General features: G+C 44.5%; 1 protein-coding gene across 2 annotated transcripts; it reads right to left on the bottom strand.

The window, feature by feature from the left end:
- Positions 1-63: 63 nt before the first annotated feature.
- On the bottom strand, positions 64-21,384 carry C8H1orf52 (chromosome 8 C1orf52 homolog). 2 transcript variants are annotated; one of them, XM_067001239.1, is made up of 5 exons: positions 21,057-21,384; positions 20,757-20,964; positions 19,035-19,111; positions 9,671-12,921; positions 64-7,216 (listed from the first exon to the last, which is right to left on the bottom strand). In XM_067001239.1, the coding sequence occupies exons 1-4, from the start codon at positions 21,318-21,320 to the stop codon at positions 12,907-12,909; spliced, it is 564 nt and encodes a 187-aa protein (XP_066857340.1). In that variant the 5' UTR covers positions 21,321-21,384; the 3' UTR covers positions 64-7,216; positions 9,671-12,906. The 2 variants fall into 2 exon arrangements, with proteins under 2 accessions (XP_066857340.1, XP_047915244.1); XM_048059287.2 differs by lacking the exons at positions 64-7,216; positions 9,671-12,921 and having other exon boundaries at positions 18,560-19,111; positions 21,057-21,377.
- Positions 21,385-22,017: the final 633 nt, after the last annotated feature.

The raw sequence follows: 22,017 nt of genomic DNA, 5'->3' as shown, positions 1-22,017 counted from the left end.
GCCCCGGGGCCGCTCCCCGCGGGGCGCTGGGGGCCGGGGCCCGCCTCAGCGCGCGGCCCCCTGAGGTGAGGGGGGGGGGCCCGGGCCGCCCCCGGCCCCGAGCTTCGCCGTGCGCGGCCGGCGGCTCGCCGCGTGTTTTGAATACCTCTTGTCCCTTGATGTTAAATGTTTTCCTCGCCCCAAAGAGACAAAGCTGTGGGCTTCAAACGCGCCGTGCTCGCTCCCCGGCAAGTCTTCAGGTGGTTGCCTGGGCCCTGGCCTCAGCCCCTCGGCACAGCAACACCGGTGAGGCAGCGGTAGCCTGCAGTAGCCTTCAGTATTCCAGCCAAATGCCACAGAGGAAAAAGACAAATGGCATTCGGACAGCAAAAATAACGTGCTGAGGCCGCTTCCCTGGGCAAAGCTTTGGTTTTGGTGTGTGCGTTGCTCACACATCTCCCATCAGTTCCATCAGTGAGCATGCATTCCCCACCAACCTTGGGAAAAGGTACGCTGCCGATTTGCTACCAAGATAAAATCCTGAGACGGCTTTTGTTAATTAACATCCACACAAGCTTACACCTCGTGCTCTTCATTGCATTACAGACAACTTCAGGAAATCTCTGGCAGCTTTCCATATGCTGTACCCTACAAACAACCAAATACCGGGCCACAGGAAATGCTCCCTAGGTTCTGGAGAAAACCACTGCAGCTCACGAGCATAGCATGCATTCACAGATTTTCTTGCTTACCAAGTTTTGAGAGTGATTTAATTACGTTTGAAAGTGAGTTTTTCTGAAGAACAAAATTAGATTCAAATTTTAAGTCTTAATATGTAAAACACTAACTGCAGTAGGCCAGTGAGACCTGTACACACACGATGTGGAGGAGCTCCAGAGGCCTCGGCCCACCTCGGTCACTCCCTCGACCCCAAATTTCCCCTCACATCTGGGCTGCCGCCCTCCCTGGCCGAGGCATGGCTCGGATACAAGGAAGGAGCTCCAGCCAAGCAGAACACCAGTGATTTCCTGGGTAAAACCCTGCACAGGCACCGCAGCACTGACCTTGCTGATGCTATCAGGGGGTCAGCTGTGCCACCAGCAGATGTGTGCCTAAAGCAAAGGGCAGGCATTTGATGACTGGAGGAGAACACTGAAAGGATTCAAAATATCTCCTAGGTGAACTGTGCTTTTCCTGAAAGAAAAAGTTAATGTAACCACTTCAAGCGGAGCAAACATACCATGTCCTAACCTCCCTCGACTGTGACCTTCATACCTGCAGACTCCCCACCTGCTCTAACAGCAAATCAGCTTCCTGCCTGCCTACCCGTGCGTTAGGCTGTCTAAATCAGCTCCCTAATGAGTAACAACTTGCTGTATGGCAGCTAGCTGTAAGTAACTGGAAGCAAGTTCCTCTTTAGATGCCATTTTTGGGAAGTTTTTGTCACTTGGATATTTTCCTTTAGCAATTAGAATAATATTAGAAAGTACATGCTAGCCAGAGTAAGGACCAAATCCCATAAAGAAGTGGACTACCCACGTTTGATTTGCAGTACTGCATTCTCCCATGAGTATTACCTATGGAAACAAAAGAAAATTCAACATCATTGTGTTTTCTGTGCTGCTTCACACAGAGTTTTCCTCGTGTTCTCTATGGTCTTAAATGTTAGTTTAAGCATTTAAATGATTCCTCTCTGCAGTAGGCACACAGGAAATGGCTCAGTGAAAAGCTGCCAATAGTTGAGTCTATAAACACAGTTTGATCTGTATCATAGAAAACTGTTTCCATTCCAAACTGTGGTTACAAAGCACTTTTTCTTGTTGGCAGATGGATTTTTTTTTTTTAAATCCCTATGCATCCTGTATTTGCCCAATAGAGTTGGCACTGATCACAGAAAAAAAAAACCTGCGGATAAAATAACATTAAGGATCTGGCTGGAACTAACTTGAGCCAGTGGAGTAAGAGTCAAAGCCGAGCTTTTGTTTTCAGCTCAGCCTGTTTTGTTCAGGAGCTGCAAAGCACACAGTGCAGAACGTGATTTGCTTTACCAGGCTTTCTGCAAAATGCAGAAGTGACTTCAACAGAATGGGAATAGAAGAGACTTACTAGGAGACTGACAAATATTTAGGACTGGTTAAATACAGTATGACTTTAAACAAATAGCAAGCAGTATTTTCCTGTACACGAGAAATGATTTTACAAGTTTTTTTTTTTCATCACCAGACCAAGATTTTGCCAATTTATTACTTAATCTTTTGTGAGTTGAGGACATGAGAATTGTAAATGATCACACAAGCAAAAAGGTCGAATTCAAGTTGGAAAGAAACCACACTGGGGAGGAGGATGTCCCCGGTGAAGAAGCTGACACGTAGGTGGCAATGTTTGGGCACTGATATGTCCGAAAGATGACATGATGCAAATAAATAGCTCCTAATAAAAGACAGACAAATAACTTCTGTAACCTCCCTGGCAGCTTCAGAGATCAGCTCTGCCTCAGCAAACACCTTTAAGTGTCTGTGCTTTCCTAAGTACACAGGCTTCCATTTCTACACGGGCTCAGTGGCTGGTTTTGCACTGCTCTGGTATGATTTTGGAAAATTCCGTCTCTCATAGCATGTAAGCTGTCCTCAGGTGTACCTGAACTGAAAGTTAAAGATTAACTTAGGATGTAACTGTGCAAAGATACACTTAACTTTACTTCAGTGGGATTCATTCACGTGAATAAAAGTGTCTGGAAACGGGCGTGAGTCCCCTTTTCATTAAAGCCTAGCAAATCAGTATCTTCCTTCTCTCAAAATCTGTCACAGGCAGGGGGATAAAGCGAAAATCATACGAGTAAAGTGGAGCTGATGACAGCTGGGAACCGGACGCAGTTGAATGACCCAATAAAATCTTTGAGCACTCTTGTTATTGAAAGCGTCTGCCTTGCTGGCATCCAAACGGACTGAAACAGGAGTCTCATGAAATTCTATCGGCCACACCTGCCAGCTAATGGCAGCATGCATTATCTCCAGCCCGCCGAGCGACTGATCTCTTGCGTATGCAGACACCACTCCAGTCACCCACATCTTTGTTACCCCCAGACCCTATTCTGAACGGGCCAGACGAGGCACCCCAGTGGCTCCAACAGTTTGTAATACAGCTGTTTATCTTCTTGCAAAGACAAACCAATGGGAGAATAAGCCATTCGTATTCTAGACCTAAGGAGGCTGCTAGACAAGAGGCCGGACAAAACCGAAGGTGTTCATTACCAAAATGGCTCCACCATCAACTCCCTGGTCTCTGGCCCCATTTCCAGTTGAGGTCGCACTATTTAAAAGCAAATCTTACAGACTTTTAGAGCAGCTAAGGGTTTGGCTCAGACCAGTGACTCCTTTCTCCAGCACATCCTTGCCAAAAGCCCCCTTAATCCAAAACTGCTCTAAGAAGCACTGCTGTTGAGACTTATGCTCGGTGCAGGTTTTGGACAGCAGCCATGAACTCCTGGACACTCCCAAGAGGCACGTGGTGTGACAGCCCACCCTAGGATGTTCATACAGCTGCCAATGGTCTACTTGCTCTGTTAAGCTGAATTTAAAATTAAACAGGAGAGAATTTAAAAAAATATCTAAGGTAAGTATAGATTCAAATGAGCAGTGCGATGGAAATACTTCTGTTCATAACTAAGTTAGGCAGCAAGCGTACTCATGGCTCTGCCTTCTGTGCTTTGTTTAAGCAGAAATAAGACAGTAGCTCATGCTGTTTTTGGTATCTTGTACTTAGCTTTTTAAGTTGGTGTTTGTCTTTTTAAGGAATGCAAGCTAACATCCCAATGAGCTTTCAAACCATGCCGCTGAACTTCAGCGCTGTCATTACCACCTCTGATTGCAATCTTACAGCATGAGAGTGCTATTGTAGGATGCCAGCCTCCCTAAAGATATGCTAAAAATACCAAAGTATTTTGGCTACCAAGAAGCCAAAGCATTACCCACACAGTAAAAATAGTTGGTATAATGACCATCATTACCATTACCTCCTCCTAACATGGAGACAAAAACAACAGATCAGTGACACTCCACCTTGGCTGAAGTGAACATAAACACCACAAACAAGAACGTAATATGTTTAGGCAAAAGAACAACAGATTCAAATCTATGCTTAAAACATCAGAAGATCCTCTTCAAAGGAACTGAAAATACTAAATAACCTTTCTCTGCCTACTCTGTCCTACCTGCTTCTGGCCAGGACCACATTTACAAGTCACGAGAAAGCATTTTCCTGCTATTTCTGCCCAAGGAGGACAAGAAAGAGCAGGATTCTCACCAGTGTGCCTGTGGTCTTTCTCCTCAGCCTTGTGACTGCACAACGTCATTGCCTTCATCCAGTTTCTCTCTGTATTTGCCTATTAGCCCAAATTTAGAAGCTCATCTCGTAACTAGCTGGAGCCATGGAGTTTTTGAGCTGTGTGCTGTAGCAGTGCCTGTCAGCGTTGTCGGAACATGAGACCGGCTCGCAGACCCTCGGCACAGCCACTGTTCTTCCTGCCAGCCTACACAGTGAAGTCCATGAGATGTTGCCAGGTGCACCTACCTACAAATCCTCTTATGCACAGGGTCCTAAAAATTCCTCCATATGCAATATGTATTTAATTAAAAATCCTGCAAAACTTAAAAGAAAAACTGTAAGAAAAATATTTTGAATGGTTTCCAGTTACCTATTAACAGCCAACAGTGCGTCAGATTGGGAAAATGCATTTAATGAACGTGTTCTGAGGAGACTCCACTTCCTTGAAGTTCCTTTCTTTCATTTCTACCATTAGGAATGGGAATTTTTCTTAATCGTCAGCCTCAGAACTCTGAGTTTCAGGACTGAGCAAAGTGTAAAGGACCCAAATGCTGTAGAAGGATAGGTAATATTTAAAAAGAAAAATTGAAAGGTCCTTAAATTGGAACACAGATCCTTTTTAAGAACTGAATATACTGTGCTGTGCTCAAAGTACTTGAGATAATCACAAGATACTTCAAAGATGTGTGGTCTTCAATTTTAAGCAACTGATGCTGTTTCTGTAGGCAAATTCTGCAAATGGCTTTCACATATTGAAGGCACCTAGTTTATCTTTCTCTTAAGTTAAATACTTTTATTATTCAAATAACTTTATATATTTGCATGTATGATCGTTTCACAATAGCTACCCTGTATGTTGCAAAGCCAAAAAATTAATTAAAAAAAAAGCCAGAGGAACCCAGTGTACCACCTCAAGCTGCTGCACGATCTGCAGAGTTTTATACGTGAACCATTCTCTTCTGTCTCTTCACCGTGTGTGCGGCAAAGTGAGCAGTCAGAGAAGCTGTTAGTAAGAAACTGTTACGATGAAGTCTGTGCATGCATTAACGTGCTCACGCCTAGTTGTTTGCAGAATGTGAACAGCACTGCTTCAGTAGGGTGACTGAAAACTAGAAAAGCATTCTTGTCTGCCTGTGCAGATGAACCCTGGGTCTGGGTGGTGGGCTTGTTTTTCTTTTTTTTTTTTTTTTTTTTTAATCTCCTGGAGTGTACCTACCAAGTGGAACAGAGAAAAATCAGTGTTCCACAGGAGAAAAAAATCTTTCCTGTTTAGGCCAGCCACGGTGAAGCACATGTTTTGACCTGATGGGCTTTCTTGACTTGTAAAGAACAATCCAGCAAAGAAGACTAGTACTTGATCCTACCGGCTGACGCAGGGAAATTCCCTCATTTGCAAACTTGCCAGGGTTGCTGCTTACCTTCTGCTGACAGCTCGCTCCCAGCTCTCCTTCATTCCTGTGATAACATGGAAAGGCAAAAGCGCAGCAGCTGATGGGGAAGCAGCACGGTCAAGCTTCTTTTGTTTGTGTCCATTATAACGATTACTCACCCCAGGAAGACACAACAGAATCCAAGAAAAGAAAGGTGAAAAAATACATTTGTGCTCCCTTAATCATAAATCTCCTTGTTTGCTCATATTCATACCAATCTAGTTATAAGTATCTCAAGCTTCATGGTCCTACTAGCATCTCAACGGCCTAACCAGCCACGTGGTTAGGAAACATTTCCAAAAATGTAAACCAAATGTTAGTCAGTTATTGTGTCCAGTCACATCTCATGTGATGCATCAGTGTAACGGCCTGCTAGCATTCTGTGCTTCCTCACTGGTCTCACTTGTAGAAGACTGTCCCACCCTTTTCAGTGTGCTGCCATGGTTTGTTTGGCTATTTTTAGACTCAAATTCTATTTTGGATTAAACTCTGTGAAATTTCACTGACTCAAAGTGCGCTGCAAGACCCGACCCAGAACAACACCTCAGTGTGGCCCCTTCTCTAGACCACAGGCTCTTGCCTCCTGCCACTAACATCATCGCCAAATGTGGACATTGCACTTTGTCCAAATTCAGCTCGGTGCTTGACTTCTTTAGCTTCACCCACTGCCGCTACTAAAAAAAGGCTCCCGGGATGGAAGTGCTGACAGTCGCCCCTGCCCCTGATCCCAAGCAGTAGGCACTCTGTGGCTCTAAGCATATCTTAAATGCCACCTTATCTTTCCTGATGTGAAGCGTGCATTACAGCATGACATGTACAATAAGTGCTGCCAGAACGAGGAGCGGGCTTTGAGTAAACACAGAATTATCACTAACAACAGCAACAAAACAGCAACCAGGAGGGGAAACTAGATGTCAGTCATTAGTCTATTAATAGCATTTGAGGAAAAGACAGTACATAGTAACTGTTTAAAATTATGTAAGAATCAACATATTAAATATATACTAAGCTGTGTTAACAATTCGTGCACTCGGCTGCGAGGCGCAGGCTCGCTGTTCAGTCTGCGATCACTGCCAGGCAGAAAGTACACAAGCACTGACTGATGGGGTGGCCAGCCCAGGTGCTGTCCAGGCACTGCTAGGACGCAGGACAAACGCCGAGCCAGCAGAGAGAACTCTTGACACAGCTGGCTGCAGCCAGGAATACCTGCAGTACAACTGTAATCACAAAAACCATGTCTCTTGTGGTGCACAGCGATATTATATATATAAACGACAGCGTGATATTCTTGTAAAACGTGTTGCACAGAGCGAGATGCATTTGGCTTTCATTTGCTGCTGTGTTGTGGTGCCCATGACATGGCCCTGCGTGGCATCTGCTCCTACCCGGCACAGCCTGTGGCAGTCCTGCAGGAGGAGGCACTGGACGCTGGCACACTGCCAGTCAGTCCTGCACGGGTTCCTCTGGGATTCCAAGAGTATTACCTGGACAATGATATAGATATTTAAATGCAATTTAATCTTCAAATAATTTAAAAACAATTTGCTTTTCACTTTGAGATATTTTCTGAGCGGGAGTGGAAAGTCCATGCACCTCAGCTCATTTCAAGTGCACGGGGAAGGCTACAAAGGCTTCTGCGCTTTCTGTAGTGGGCCCTCACAGTGAGGGTGCTCTTCAGATCAGGTCTGTTATTGAGAAGTGTGAGCTGCTGAAAATATTCAAAATATTTACATTCTTTAGTGGATAGAAGCACTACTTTATCCTAATCTCCTCCCTAATTACTTTGAGTCTCCAGCCATGCCACAGGGTAATCTGGGTAACGCCCGCCCAGGCTCTCAGCGCTGCAGTACAGCACAGCACTGGCGATGCTCACAGACCCTGTGTGTCTACTGCATGACATCCGTATTTCAAAGTAGGTTATTCCTTGTTTAATGCGCCCCCCCCCCCAGCCTTTCTTCTGAAGAAGAAAAAGACTTTGCACTACGTAAAAAATAAGCATTTAAAATTAAACTTCTGTGTTGTTTTTTTTTTTTTTTTTTACATTTATCTGTAAGATCTAAAAATGTCTGGTTGCTTTTTCCTTTTAATCTATTCTTAGAAGGGTTTAACTTTGTATGTTTCCAAACACTGGTTTCATGCTCTGAAACATCATATGCAAGGTCATTTTCAGTGTTCTTCCAGCTTTGTCTGGCAGATTCCCTTGTTTATATAGAAAAGAAACACAGCTAAACAGGATATACCAAGTGTAAAAACAGAATTTGCATGGGAGGGAGGAGGGCAGAGGGAAGTCTGAAACTAAAATTACTCCAACTCATTTTCTGAAACGGTGTTTCCAAGGTGACTGAAAAGCCTTTATGGTGAGGTTGCTCATTTATCTTGAACAGTTGCCAGCATTTTGATCTAACTTTTACTTCTGAAGACCTAAAATTACCTCCCTCCTCCTCAAAAAAATCACCAACCAAACACAACAAAAGAGATTTTAACCACACGGAGGCTTCTATCTTTACGAACAACAACAAAGAAAACACAGGTCCCATTGTAAAGCCTCCAGTTTTAGCATCCTTTGGAACAGGTCTCTCTACCCAGCCCATTCTGATCATGGGGTCATGCGTGTGGTTTATCAGGTATCAGGGGCCAAACTACGTGATCAGACCCCATTACGCCTCTGCAGCCCTTCTGAGCTGACATGGTGTGTCCTTACATGACAGACAGGCCCCCGTCCGGGCAGCTACTGGCAGGTCAAAGCCTGCAGGCCTTGGAAGGGAAATTTTGGAGACACACACACACATGGCGTCTATGGCAGCATGTAGCCATGAGTACTTAAATACACAAACCTACCTGGTGAAATGCTTCTTCAGATCTTCATACATGTTCGCTATCAAATATGTAAGGGAAAAACAATAACTCTAAAAAAGCACCAAAGAATCCCTCTATAAAACATCCCCAAGCTGACGAAGCATTTAAGCAACACTGCTGGAGCCATACAGCTGGCACCTTACCAACCAGGGCATCAAGTCTCAGAGCTGCAATACCTCAAAAATGTTAGCACCTTGTCTTAGGATTCAAAGTGCTCTTTCCTACAGCCCATGTTCCTTCTTTAATGACAGAAACTGCAAGGTTCATCTCCTTTCCCAGTCCTGCCCTTCCTCCTACTTACATCCTGCTCTCACAGAAAACACTCTAAAAACCTATTAGCAGGCATCTTTCCCCTTTACCCCCAGCTTTATCTCCTTTCTCCCTCTTCACTTCATTCTCCTCACTTACTACATCATAGCTGAGTTTGCTGCTCAGTTTTGGGACAAGTACCAGGACAGAGCTCCACCGATTTGTTTGCCTGAAGTGGGATTTCACCAGCTCTAGACGTCTTTCCCTCTGCAGACCCCATGCATCAATTTCTCTGGCCACAGAAGGGTTCTGACAGCGATGCTTGCCAGAGCCCTGTGTTTTGCCACTGCAGAGGAGCAGAGCCCTGCCTCGCTGCGTGCTTTCGGGTAGAAGAGGTGCAAGCTGTGGTGCTGCTGCTCCTGGCACTCCCTTTTCCCCCAGTACCGGACAGGGTCTTCTGGCCCCTGCCTCAGGGCACATGCTAAAATGTGCTTATCTGTCATTTTGATTGCCAGTTAAAGCAGCTTCAAGACCAACATGTGAACGGAGGCAGGCTTACAGCAGCTGCTCATTTCGATTCGGTGCGCACAAGCAGGCAGCACGTGCCGCTGCACCGCCTGCCCTCGAGCCCTCTGCCCGCCGAGTCAGCAACCAGCCCGGGGCTCACGAAGGCATTCGGTCTGCACCGGCTCTCCTGTCCCCCACACCCTTGGAGAAGGACAACAGAGGTTATGGGGGGACGTGAAGGACTGCTCACTAAGGAGCCACTTCCTTCACTTCTGACAGACATGAGCCCCACCGCTCCCACTGCTCAAAGCCACAACTGCTCTTACCTCAGAGACAGGCACAGATGGGAGGAGAACCTTTTGTTTCCAGCTATCGGGGTCTCTTTCAGACCTGGCTGATTCTCAGTTTTCACCATTAAGACGTCAGCATACTGTAGCCACTAGAGACAGGACACTGCTGCCAGGGAAGAGTCAGCAGCAAAGGAAATATCGGCTTCTTGTGCACAGGCAAAAGCAGCAGTGATGCCAGCTGCTGCTGCGTGAGTCCTGCTTGTGCTCTGCAGGAAAGCGAAACGGAGCGTACGAAGAAGAGGATGCAAATGCACAGTCACTCAGTCACTCTCCCCGACTGCCTCCCATCTCCGATGACATGGAAGACATCCGCTCTCCCTGCTTCTGTAATTCAGGGAACTCCCCAGAAGCCCCTTGTCGAATTCCTTGTCATCCGCTGTGCCACGTCCTGTGGGCATGCAGTATTTAGGAAGCCTACCAGGAAAGGTACCCAAAGCATCAATTAAAAGGTGAGTGATGTATTTCCATCATTTCCACTTCTAAGCAAGCGGTGCGGGGTGATTTGTCTAATGAGAAGCACACTGAATGTGGCCTCTGTATTTCTCCATGAAAAGCACATCCATCCTCTGCCTGGAAATAGGTGACACAGGGAGGGAAGCTCCAAAGACTTTTAGCCCAGTCAGCAGGGGTGAGCCCCACCGTATCACCGCAGCCATGGCAATGCAAATCGGTGCATCTCAGGCACTGTTGGGACGCCTTTCATACTGGCCTGCACTCTCCCTGCCAGATTTGCATACAACATGGATTGTTTTGAAATACATTCACAAATGTTACCTGAAGCAGAGTTTTTCTTTGCCTGCCAGCAAAGAGCATCTGGAAATGATCAATCTCTCTCTCCACCTTGCCCAAACGTCCTCAGGGAGAAATTCATCTTTTAAGACAACTATATTGCAATGAAAAAACGTTTTTGTAAGCTTGCTAAATTTAGATGCTAGTAAGTTCTCTAGAGAAGAAAGCATAGGGAGGAGAAAGGGATCCATTCTTTCAAGGAGTACAAAAAAAAAACAAACACAAATTACTTTCCTTACTCTACTGTGGGATGTATAACAAGGCTTCAGTCCCTATCAAGAATCAGATGATCAGTGCTATGGCCCCTGGCAGCATAAATTCACATGTGATTTACTTCATACACAAAGATTTTCCACTGCCTGTGGTGGGATTCATGCATAGCTGAGCTCCACAGACGCACGTCAAGTGCTGCAGCAACAAATGCTGCATCTCTAAGGAGAAGTGTCACCAGTCTGGGTACAAGGAAGCAAGGATAAGTGCTTAAACTTAACTCTAGTTCTCTTTCTCCAGTATTCCCTGTGCTTAATTAATATCAGAGCCATTAATAGGAAAAGAACAAAACCAACAACGCCAACAATAACAACAACAAAAAACCCCACACCACAATCTAAAGCATGGAAAAAGCTAAGTTTAGAAGTCAGTATTGGCATGCTACCAAAAGCACAAGCCTTGAATCCAATCTGCATACAGTCGTTTTTGTCCCAGCAAGGCTAATTTTGGGCAAGGAGGCGTGCCCCAGAGACAGGGCTGCTCGCAGGGGCTGACTGTGGCAGCAGCAGCATTCTGCTTTGGGTCAGCAGCATGCTTTTGAAGTGACTCTCCCCATCGTCCTGGCAGATCATGCTTTGGTTTCAGAGTGCACCAGCTGGATTCCTTTCGGATGAAACCCAAACCAGAAGATGCAGCGCAGGAGTGCATTTAACGCCCTCCAGCTGCTGCTGGGTGGTGAGGCTATGGGAGCAGAGCAGAGCTAGCCTGCAGCACTGACTGTTTCACATCATGGATACTCTCCCATTGTGCCAAATGATTTACTGAAGTAAACGTAACCACAGACTGAAAAGCATCATTGTAGCATGACATCAGAAATAGAATTAAAGTGGTTATACCACATATAGCTTCCCAGCAACCCTATAGTATTGACAAGGAGGGTCAGTAAACCTGCTTATTTTGCAATAAACACAGAAGAGCTACTTATTCAACAATTAAAATTCATATGCAATATAACTGAGGAAACCAAACAGCTTTTTAAGATGGAACTGACCTTTTGAAACGGATTAGCAAGCACCAGGAGAGCCAATTTCCCAACAGCTTTTCTCTCTGGTCCTAAATGTTCAAGTGTTATATCCCAGTCTGGCATAAAAACGCAGCACTGATGGAAAATTGTAGAGAGTTTCCTGGGAATTAGTGCTACATGTTACTAAATGTGATAGTTTTTCAGGATAATTTCTGTGGAACACTATTTAAATGTGGGACTTCTGCAGAATGAGAAGGAAAAACAAAAAACAAGGTCTGCAAAATATTCCCATCATGAAAATGACTTTCATTTAAGGCATGTTACCTACCGAAGGCTGAATTTCATAGCTATCAGTGAAGACACCTGTGTTGCACCCAGCAGAAGACAGCGAAGGCATGCATGGAGCTGTAGTCCAAGTGGAACTTCCACCTACCATGGGACACATTCAGCTCATGGCAACCTGTGCCTTTTAAGCCCATCATATTAGGTATTTCCACAGCAAACAAGTTCATTAACTTCCAGTATAGAGCCAAAATCCAGTGAAATATTAAATGAGGTCTTTTAATTAAAAGACTAAATACATACAGTGGGTCAGTTCCAACCTCTAGGACCTCCGTTTCATCAGCAACACAGTCGTCAGCAGAAGCCTGCTCCAGGGGAACGTCGTTGCAGCGCATTACCAGGTTGTTTTGACCAGACAAAATGCCCTCAGAAGTTGCTAAAATTCTGTCATTGAGCTTAGAATTGGGTCATTGACATAAAAAATGTTTTTCTCCCAGCTGTGCCGCAACCAGAGAACCAAGCGAAACCCAAGATAAATCACATTTGGTAGCTCTGAATATGTCATCCTGAGCCACGTGCCCCTGTGCTTACACAGGAGGCCTTGCTCTGAGCAAACACAAGACTATAATCCCCAGAGCTGAGCGAGAGGGTTATATGATTCCCCAAAATGGAGAAGAAGGGTGTCAACCCCCTTATTCAATGCATGTTTTTGCTGATCCCTACAGATTCATTAAAGTACTGACTTGCCAAAACCGAACGACGTGCTGGTGGTGCTCACTGCACTGCTGCCTTCCATGGAAGCATTGTTTTCCAACGGAGACGTCTGCCAGGAATGGCGTGGGTACGGCTGGCCTGGCCTGGGGCGGGTGGATGGGCTGGATGGCCTTTGCGAAGGCACATGACAGCTTTATTTTTGTAATTTCTATGAAAGACGGGAAAAAATATCTGTAAAACTGCTGCCTAATACTCAAGTTACAAGCATGCCTGTTTTCCTAATAAAACAAGCAGCTTATGATTGCATGGGAAATTAGGCAAATAAAACTTTCAAAAGCCAATTCCTCCTCACTTTCTCATTCCCAAGAAATCAGCTTTTTGAGTGGTCTTGAATTTAATCCAACCATTACTATTCCAATTACAGGATAATAAAGTCCCTGTTCTTGGTCTTTTTTTTCTAAGCCAGAAACTTTGGAACCCATGAATTCGTTTGCCCTCAGTAGAAGTTTGGTATGGTTTTAACCATTTATTATTTTGATACTGATTTTCACTGCTTTGCTGCAGACACACATACCTGGCTAAAATCATTTCCCAAATAACTGCAGTTTGAAAAGCCTTCGTTGCACAAAAACAATCTAGAGCAAGGTATCAAGAAAGCAAACAAAACAGATGTGCACGCTTTCAAGAGGCACTTAATTCAGGCTGAATCAAAGAAAACCAGGCTCTACAGCATAAAGTAGTACTGCTAAGTGAACGAAAGCACCCTCTACTGGATACATACCTATACAGATACTTTGCAAATTTTCAGTTTGAAAGATGCAAACAGCATTTCATTACAATGAAGATGTAGCTTACTGAAGCTGTCTCAGAGATACAGCACATTTACAACCATCCCTGAGGTGGGCACCAAGGTTCCTTTGAGACCATGCCACTTACAAGTCACTAACAGCAAGTAAAAACTTGGACCTTGTATAAAAATCAGGATGCCAAACTATTACACAGTATGTTTATAAACAACCTTTTGCCATCACCCCTGTTACAGCTACATTAAGTACTATTAGTCTTTGAAACGTTTCAGACATCTATAAAGCTCTGTTAGTCTCACAATACACATTAGGATTTATCAATCCTAAGGAAGGGATTTGTGCATTTGTTTTAGAAATCTTATCACACCAGACAGGGATACTTTCTCTAGACCAGAAGCCTAACTGAGAGAACTTTGGTTTTTTTAAACCTTCTTTATCTCTTTATTAAGTAACAGTGTTCTTTCCTACAAAAGGAACGAACTAAGTCTCTCACAGCACCAGGGCTGGTTCCTCAAGCATCTCTTATCACAGTGTGTTGGAGAAGTTCAACAAAACTGGCCCATGTTTTGCTTCCCAACTAAAAGGCTCATGATAACTCTCACTAGGAGCCTGCTGCCGGGGGGTGTTGTTTGGTTGGTTTGTTTTGAGGAGAGGATGTTAATCCTCTCCTGATGAACCCTGTGGTTTAGCTTTCACTCCCCATTACACTTTCCTGGGGTTATTCTGTGTTAATCCATTCTGTATTTCTTTTTCTATAAATCCATCTACAGCCAAAACAGACAGTTGGAGAAGTTAAGCAAAGGGATGGTAAATCAACGTTTGCACCCAGGAATAAGCTCACCTTGTCAGAAGGCAGCACAACACAGAGCACTTGTGTTGGTGCTCACAGCCGCAGCAGAGCAAAGGTGTGATTTATCTTTTGAAACTACCAAGATGAAAGCATTCTAAAGATGAAGAGCACTTCATCTTCTAAATGAAGAGCACTGATAAAAGTATTCGATAAGGATCAAAAATGCTTATCTCCATTCACTGAATTCATTGCATTCTTCTGTCAATCCAGCTCCACAGGTCCTGGCTTCCCTGAAAATTCCTGATTTTTCAGAGGTGCCCTGAAGAAAACAGTTCAAAGGAACCAGAGCATAAACCCATTCCAATCTCTAATGCAACTCCCCCCTCCAAGTCCAACTGATCTAGGTCTACATGTCTATCAACGACACAAATTCAGTGCACTCGTATGAATACTCCCCTAGACCTGGGATACCTCAGGGACTCTATTGTGATCTAGTCCTTCATTCATGTTGAATCTCTGTTCCTCTGTTATTCCCACTATTTCTTGGTTCCTAATTATATGACTTCACAAGCTCTGATAAAAAGTCCACTGCTACCAGATGGTTTGTCTCAAGAAGAAAATAATTCACTGAGATTCCGGCATCTCACTGGAAGCCTCATATACAACAAAAGCATGGCATTTCTCTCAGCAATTTTCTGTATTTTGCAACCACCTGCTATACAGAAATACCACTTACATTTCCATTTTGAAAGTTCGACAAGCCCACAGAACGTCTAGCTACTCTCTGCCTCTTGTTGCATCACCCTTTAAATTTGACCTTAGTCAATGCACCCAGAAAATGCCTTTGGCAGTAACGGAGTTAGTTAGATTCCTTAACAAGGTGCCTCCATTTGCCAAGGTGTTTTCTGAAAACATCCCATTCAAGTCCTCTTTTTGAGAAGTCTTTTTGTCTGCAATATTAGCCTGAAACATGCTTTCAAGACAGTCCTGTGTCATTCGCACATCAAACCTACACCCAAACCAAAAGCACAAGCGTCTGTGTCCAGCAGTAAAAGGGTTGTGGAAAAACCAGCAAGCTAAGTCAGAAACGGTCACAAGAGCCTTTCAAGCCTGAAAAGAAAACCCAAATTGTATCCTGCTGGTGACTGAAAGCATTACATCTTTTCATCCAAATTCTGCCAAGATTTTGCAAGATTAGCAAACGAGCTTCCTGTCATCAGAGAAATAAGGGTCAGCCAGTTCCACACAGCTCCTCTTTCTCTCTGTTGATAAAAAATCCTCCTCCTTTGCTGATTACAGGTTCAAGATAAATTACTCTTTGTGGAACACACTGCATGTCCCCGGCTTCAATTTCAGATTGGCAGCCTGAAGCTTATCACAAACCATTTGTAAATGAATCAGTTCTTCGACAGTGTTCGCATGCATCGAGCCCTCGCAGCGGAACAACAAGCAGACTGACAGAGGGATGCCTTGCAGCAATCTCTCCATCAGCACTTCCCAGAGGACGCGCTGCCTGCCATGAAAGCCATTATCTTAAACAGCTGTAGTTTTATACTGCCTTGAATATTTCTTCTCCAGATCATCCTGCCTGTCTCGGAGAGCTACATTATGTAGCTGCTATTATGCCAGCATCTGGAGGCGACATGTGTTCATTGCAAATAAATTGCCTTCCAGCCACCATTTTTCTACTCTTGACAATTTTTTTAGAGAATTCAAATCAAACTTGTAGGGACTTTTTACTGCCTTTTTTCCCCGTTACACATAATGATCATCATCACATTTGATTCATGGTAAAAACAATGCAAATGATGAGTTAATAGTGGGCTAATTTTCAAAGCCAATAATCCACATTTGTAAGCAGGGATGTATGTTCCATGTCACTGTCTCCTCTTGAAAGACACTGGGATAAAGTGTTCTCTAGACATTTTTTGAACTGAGCTATCAGTTTAAGTTTAATAAGTGTTCACTTATGCACTTCACAGATCCTGTTGCAGAGTAGCCAAATTTTCTTTATGAGCTGCCCAAAGCTAGCTTTGCTTTTCAGCTTCTCATCTTCCCCTCTTCAACTTTTGAATCAAATGGGAAAATCTTATTGCTCATTTCTTCACACTTGCCTGATCTGCTTCTCTCAAGCACTGTATCACTACCAAACTTTCCTGTTTTGTAAATCAGTGTCACTCCACCTAATCACCCAAAAAGCACACAGAGGAAACAGTCCACTCTCTGCTCTAGGCTTTTCTGTACACCCAAGAACACTTCTGACTTGCTTCAGTAGCTGCAAACGCAGAGCTTCTCTGGACAGAAGCATCTCTACCAAAAATCCCTCCAGCAACAGCAGCGGTTCACCCAGGTAACTCCACCTCATTCAGGCTCTCAGCCTTGTTTCAGACGTCTTAAGAAAAAGACAAATAGTTGCTTTTGCCATGTGTCCTGAATAGGGATGCTGCCATGGTCACTGCTTACAATGGAGTTTCCCTAAATGTGTAAATAATACAATTAATCATTTTTCTCCCAGATTAGACATGCTGGTTTTCTCCTTGGAAACTGAGTATCAGATGGTGCTAGCTTCAAGACAACCGGATACCACGTATATCATCTTATCTGAAAACAAAAGGTGTGATTAGCATGGTAGCTTCCTGAGCTGCCGCGTAGAATAGCAGAGCACACAATGCAAGGACAAAAGCCTCCTTGGTCATGGCAATCGTGGGAATGCATCCTATTTCCAGAGGTAATGACATTAACCTCCAGCTGTAACGCTCTTCAAGAAGAACGTCAGTAGCAGACATTACTATTAGAAGTTTTTTGAATGGGGCAGTCCATTGAACCCTGTACTTATGTCAAATCCCTCAAATTTCAAGAAATTTTTCCACCCAACCCACATAAACCTGGAATAATTTTGGTACATACAGGCAGATTTCTCCAAAAGCATCTTGCTAGACTAGGTAATCTGCAATTTGCCGGCTGGCCACAAGCTGAACCTTGGAGAAACTGACCTAATATCTGATTTTCGCACGTCAAAAGAAGCTTGTTATTATTCCCTACTCTTAGGTCTCTACATCAATTATAGTATAAATACATTTCCACTAACAAAGGAGCATAAACACTTTTTTTTTTCCCCTACTGCATTCTCTGAGGATTAGCACCTTCAAGCTAGCAATATCAGGACAGCAGATACAGAAAAAAAACAGATCACAGTGAGCCTTTTCATTCAGAGAGGTCATACTCAACGCTCAAACACCTGATCTCAAACAGAAGCTAGAGAGCAGCTGCGTTAGTAGCTTATGACAATCTGAAGTGGATGATCTCAACCTGCATTACAAGCATGGGGACGGGTATTCCTTTAAGAGAACAGATACGCATTAGATGGTAACTTTTAGATAAAGTTTCATGCACAATTACTAGGATATTGGGAAACTTACACTAGCATTCTAGGAAAAAATGAAGTATGGGCATAAGAGTATAGTCCCTCAACTGACCAAAATGCAGATATCTGCAGTTCCTGACCAGGCGCACTGTGCTGGCTCCCCACCTAGTAAAAACTCCATTTCAGCAGAGGATAAACTGCTGCTGATAAAATGCTGTGAAGGGCTCTTGACTCCACCTGGAACTCAGCAAGATCATTATTAAGCAGGGTTTCTCCTTGCAGCAATTACGAAAATAAAATCTACCAGCGTTTACACTGATTGCTTAATTACCTAAATTTCAGTCAGTAGGCCTAATCTCACTGTACACTGCCCAAGGTGCAGATGCTTTAGTTGACAGCAAACCTATGGTAACCCTCCCTTTCCCCCACAAGTTTGCTGTTACTTTTCCATGTACAGACCCAAAACTCCATGCAGCAGCACATCACAAATGCAACGTGCGCTGTCTGTAATACTTTAAGAAGCTTAACTACTGTTAGTACTGAAGTAGATACAATTTGACAGCAAAGACTGCCACAGCTTTGCCTTAATATTTTTCATGTAAATACACAGTTGCTATTTTCAATTTTAGGAATAACACTTTAAATGCCTCGATTCTTTTATCACTTAAGATTCATGTTTCACTGATGCAGATCATGTAACGTCAAAATCAATCATCCAGTGTTAAACTCCATTTTTAGGTCCATGTTTCAGTTTGCAGTTGTGTATTTATTACAAACAAAACCCTGAGGAACCTGTTGAGACATTAGAGATACAGCACCAAAAAGCATACAATGCGGAATCCATCCCTTCTATTCATCAAGCATGCAGTGCAATACTTATACCACAGAAGTTTTCAAACGTAGATTTATTCCAGTGGCTTATTTACAGTCTTTACACAAATTCCAAAACAGCGTTATTCAAACATATCACAGTACAATACTCAAAGAATTTTTAGTATATGCTCCTTTATGAAAGGCTTTGACACAATGGAAAGATAGATCAAGAAAAGCTCACGTTACCAGGTTTCTCGATAAACAAAATACCAGGAAACCCTGTAACCTGCACAAGTACGCATCACAATGCTTTAAGACACCTCTTTTAAATAAACTGGTTTAAATTTTGTTTAGTAGCCGAGTTTCTATCACAACACTGTCCATTGAGTTTTGTGCTTTCCAAAAGGCAAGCATACTGCTGAAATACGATTCCCTACCCAACAGGAGAGAGAAATTCAGTAAACATGTATTTGTTTCCCATTCCAGCAGAGGAATCCAAGTTCATTGAAATTCTCATTACAGTGAAATCAAGCATATTCTGCTTATACCTTCTTCCTCTTTGTGTGCTCCCCAGAGTCTAGTTTACGTTTCTTAGCAGAAGCTGGTTCGTCGTCTTTTTCATCATCTTTAAATAAAAAGACAAAATTAATCAAAGTCAGCAAAACCAGTGTTTTTGTCTTAAACACCATCCTCATCCCAGAGCAACTGACTTAGCCACACATGAGATGCCTGGAAAAGAGAGACAGAAATATTAGCCAACAACACCCTCATTTTTGGAATGTGGACAATATGTGGTCAGAATAGGGTTGATTAGCTGTTTTAACTACCACAGATCATGGAGTATAACTAAGAAAAGGCCTTGTTATGCTAGTAGTTATGCTGTGCAGTACCTGCTTCTAAAAAATTATTATTTGAATAGATGCGATAAAAAGCTAGGAAATACATTTTAGAAGCAGAAAGTAAAGTCAAGGTAAATTAATAATTTATCTTTTTAGTTTCTGGGTGAAGCCTAAGAGAAAGGAAGCATGGAGGAAAAATAACAGCATATAGAACAAACAGAGCAAGACAAAGACAAAATAACAAAGAAACGTAGAGAACGAAAAAGTGCAAGAAAGCAAAAAGAACAAACTTTTTTTGCAAAAGGTTTGATGAAAACTTAACTGGTGAACCAAAACATTATTGTACATTCTGGAAGTCCAGAATTTCTTCTTCTGGTTTTGTTCTCCTGTTTGTCATTGGCTGTTCTCTTTCTCCATTAGTTTGTTGTTTTATTTTATTTTTGTTAAATAAAATCATTCCTTCCATCTCTCAAATATTTCTTTCTGTATTTCCTAGATTACCATTAATGTTTGTACCATGATCAAAAGTGAAAAGGACAGTATTTTCTTCAGTAATCTGTCACTTGCATTTTATTTTTTTTTAACTTCCACCTTGGACCCCAAGCTTTGCAAACATAAAAATAATCTGACCTGCTGCTCAAATGCATCTGCATCTAGGGTTGAGATAGCCCTATTAAAAGAAGCTCTCACTCCTCTTTGTATTCCAGCAAGTCCTGAACCTGTCGGTCTCTCATAACTGCTGCCCTATAATGCCTTTTAATCATTCCCTGCTTCCACTAATGATAATGGAAGGGGATCAGAGAAATTCCTGATGGGTCTCAGTTGGCTCCAGGAACACCAGAACACACACACACTGAACTCGGTTACCATCACTGCAGCCAGTTACTACTCTGCCCTTGAGCAGCTGCAGATGTAGAAGAGGCCAGCAGAATTTCCTCTGAATTCGTCAGGCACAGCTCCAGTCACAAGCTACTCACAGAATCCACGTGCCGGCAATTCTGCTCTTTATGCACACGAATTTGAAGCACGTGTCTGTGCAAAGCACACCAGGTCTGCACAGGAAAGGAACAGATTACAAACCGTGCAAGAGCATCACCTGTTACGTGTTTATGACAGAAGACAGTACATCTTGAATAAGCCTCCAAGAACTTGCAAGTTGTAACCACTGAACCCTTCAGACATTAACAGTTTTAAACCATCTCCTGTCAAGTTCGGTCACGCAGTACTGTACGTAAAACTATGGTTTCACTTAATCTCTCTGTAACTATGTATTTATCAAGTTACCTTACACTTCTGCAGACAGAGGGAGTTTTTGCCAAGGCTTTCTGCACCGGCTCCCTGCATTAGGACAGCACCTTACGAGGAGGGCACTGAACACGGGCTGAAGGCCACCAGCAGGGCAGGTTCCCGGCCGCCCTGCAGGCACCCTACCTGACTCGGGGGGCTCCTGCTCCTCCTCCGGTAAGAACTTGGCCTTGCCGGCCTGCCGGGGCGCATCGTCGCCGTTGTCCTCGTAGATGTTGGACCACTTTATGGCCATGTCGACGGCGGGGGGCGGCGGGGGCTTCTTCTCGGGCGGGCTGTACACCTCCGGCGGGGGCACGGCGTTGTTCCTCCACACCTTGAACTCCCGGGGGGGCTGCGGAGAGAACACAGCGCCCGGGGCTGCGGCGGGACCCATCCGGCCCCGCGCAGCCCCGGGCTCCCCGCCCGGCCCGGCCCGGCCCGTACCTCCTCGGGCGCCCTGAGGACGCGGCTCTCCCAGTCGATCTGCTTGTTGAGCGGGTTGTAGAGGAAGGCGGGCGGCTGCGACACCTCACGGAACAGCTCGTCGGGCGGCGGCAGCCGCGGCCGGCTCCCCGGGCTGCCTTCCGCCGGCGCCGCGCCGGCCCCCGCCGGGCTCTCGTCGGCCGGGGCCTCGTCGGCCTCCGAGTCGGAGCTGGAGCTGCCGTAGGCCGCGAAGAAGCCCAGCGGGTCCCCTCCCTCCGCCGCCATGGCGGGGCCTGCGCCGCCGCACGGCCCGCACGGAAACCGGGCCCGCGCCCGGGGTTCCGGCCTGAGGCGGCGGGCGGCGGGCCCGGCCCTGACTGACTGACCGCCCGCCCGCCTCCGCCCCGCCGAGCAGCGGGGCCGGCCCCGGCAACCAGGGCTTTCTTCTAACGGGGCAGAGGTCTAGGAAGCAGCCGTTGAGTATAATATGGTAACATTCCTTGCTGGGAGTTAGTAAACTGGGCCCAGCTGGTCTCTCCTATTACATACCATAAAACATAAGAAACCCTACACGCAGTGCAAGGAAAACAAGCACTGAAGTCCCCGCAACACTTGAGAATCCTTTTGAGTCATGCTGCTCAATGCACAAAGGTTTTGGTTCTCCCCCACTAGTCCAAGAAGTCTTGAGACTGAAGTCAATATATGCATAGGCAGAAGCAACACTTCTCACATCTTTATAAAGTGGAGCAATCAAATCATTAAAAAAAAAAATCACAGCAAGAATCTGGTTAGCGATACTAATCATGAACCACAGAACTGGTAGTTAAGCAGATGAGGTCTTCATTTCACATGCATGTCTTCCCTACACACTGCTCTTGAATGCAGTCCTACAGACACAGGTGTGTCAGTCTTTCCACCAGAGACAAACCTCTCTAAAAAGACAGCAAAAGCCTCTCTCACATACAAAACCAAAACCCCACAT

The sequence above is a fragment of the Anser cygnoides genome, chromosome 8 (assembly GCF_040182565.1).
Source record: "Anser cygnoides isolate HZ-2024a breed goose chromosome 8, Taihu_goose_T2T_genome, whole genome shotgun sequence".
Taxonomy (NCBI): Eukaryota; Metazoa; Chordata; class Aves; order Anseriformes; family Anatidae; genus Anser; species Anser cygnoides.
Note: the sequence above shows the minus strand (reverse complement) of the source record. Positions and strands in the feature narration are given on the sequence as shown.

What these genes read in the sequence shown, in the direction of transcription:
- C8H1orf52 (XM_067001239.1), bottom strand. Translation starts at nt 21,320, where the DNA reads ATGGCGGCGGAGGGAGGGGACCCGCTGGGCTTCTTCGCGGCCTACGGC. An exon ending in TCCTCAGGGCGCCCGAGGAG is followed by an intron (nt 20,965 to 21,056) that starts GTACGGGCCGGG and finishes TTCTCTCCGCAG; the next exon opens with CCCCCCCGGGAGTTCAAGGT. An exon ending in GCAGGAGCCCCCCGAGTCAG is followed by an intron (nt 19,112 to 20,756) that starts GTAGGGTGCCTG and finishes TTTTATTTAAAG; the next exon opens with ATGATGAAAAAGACGACGAA.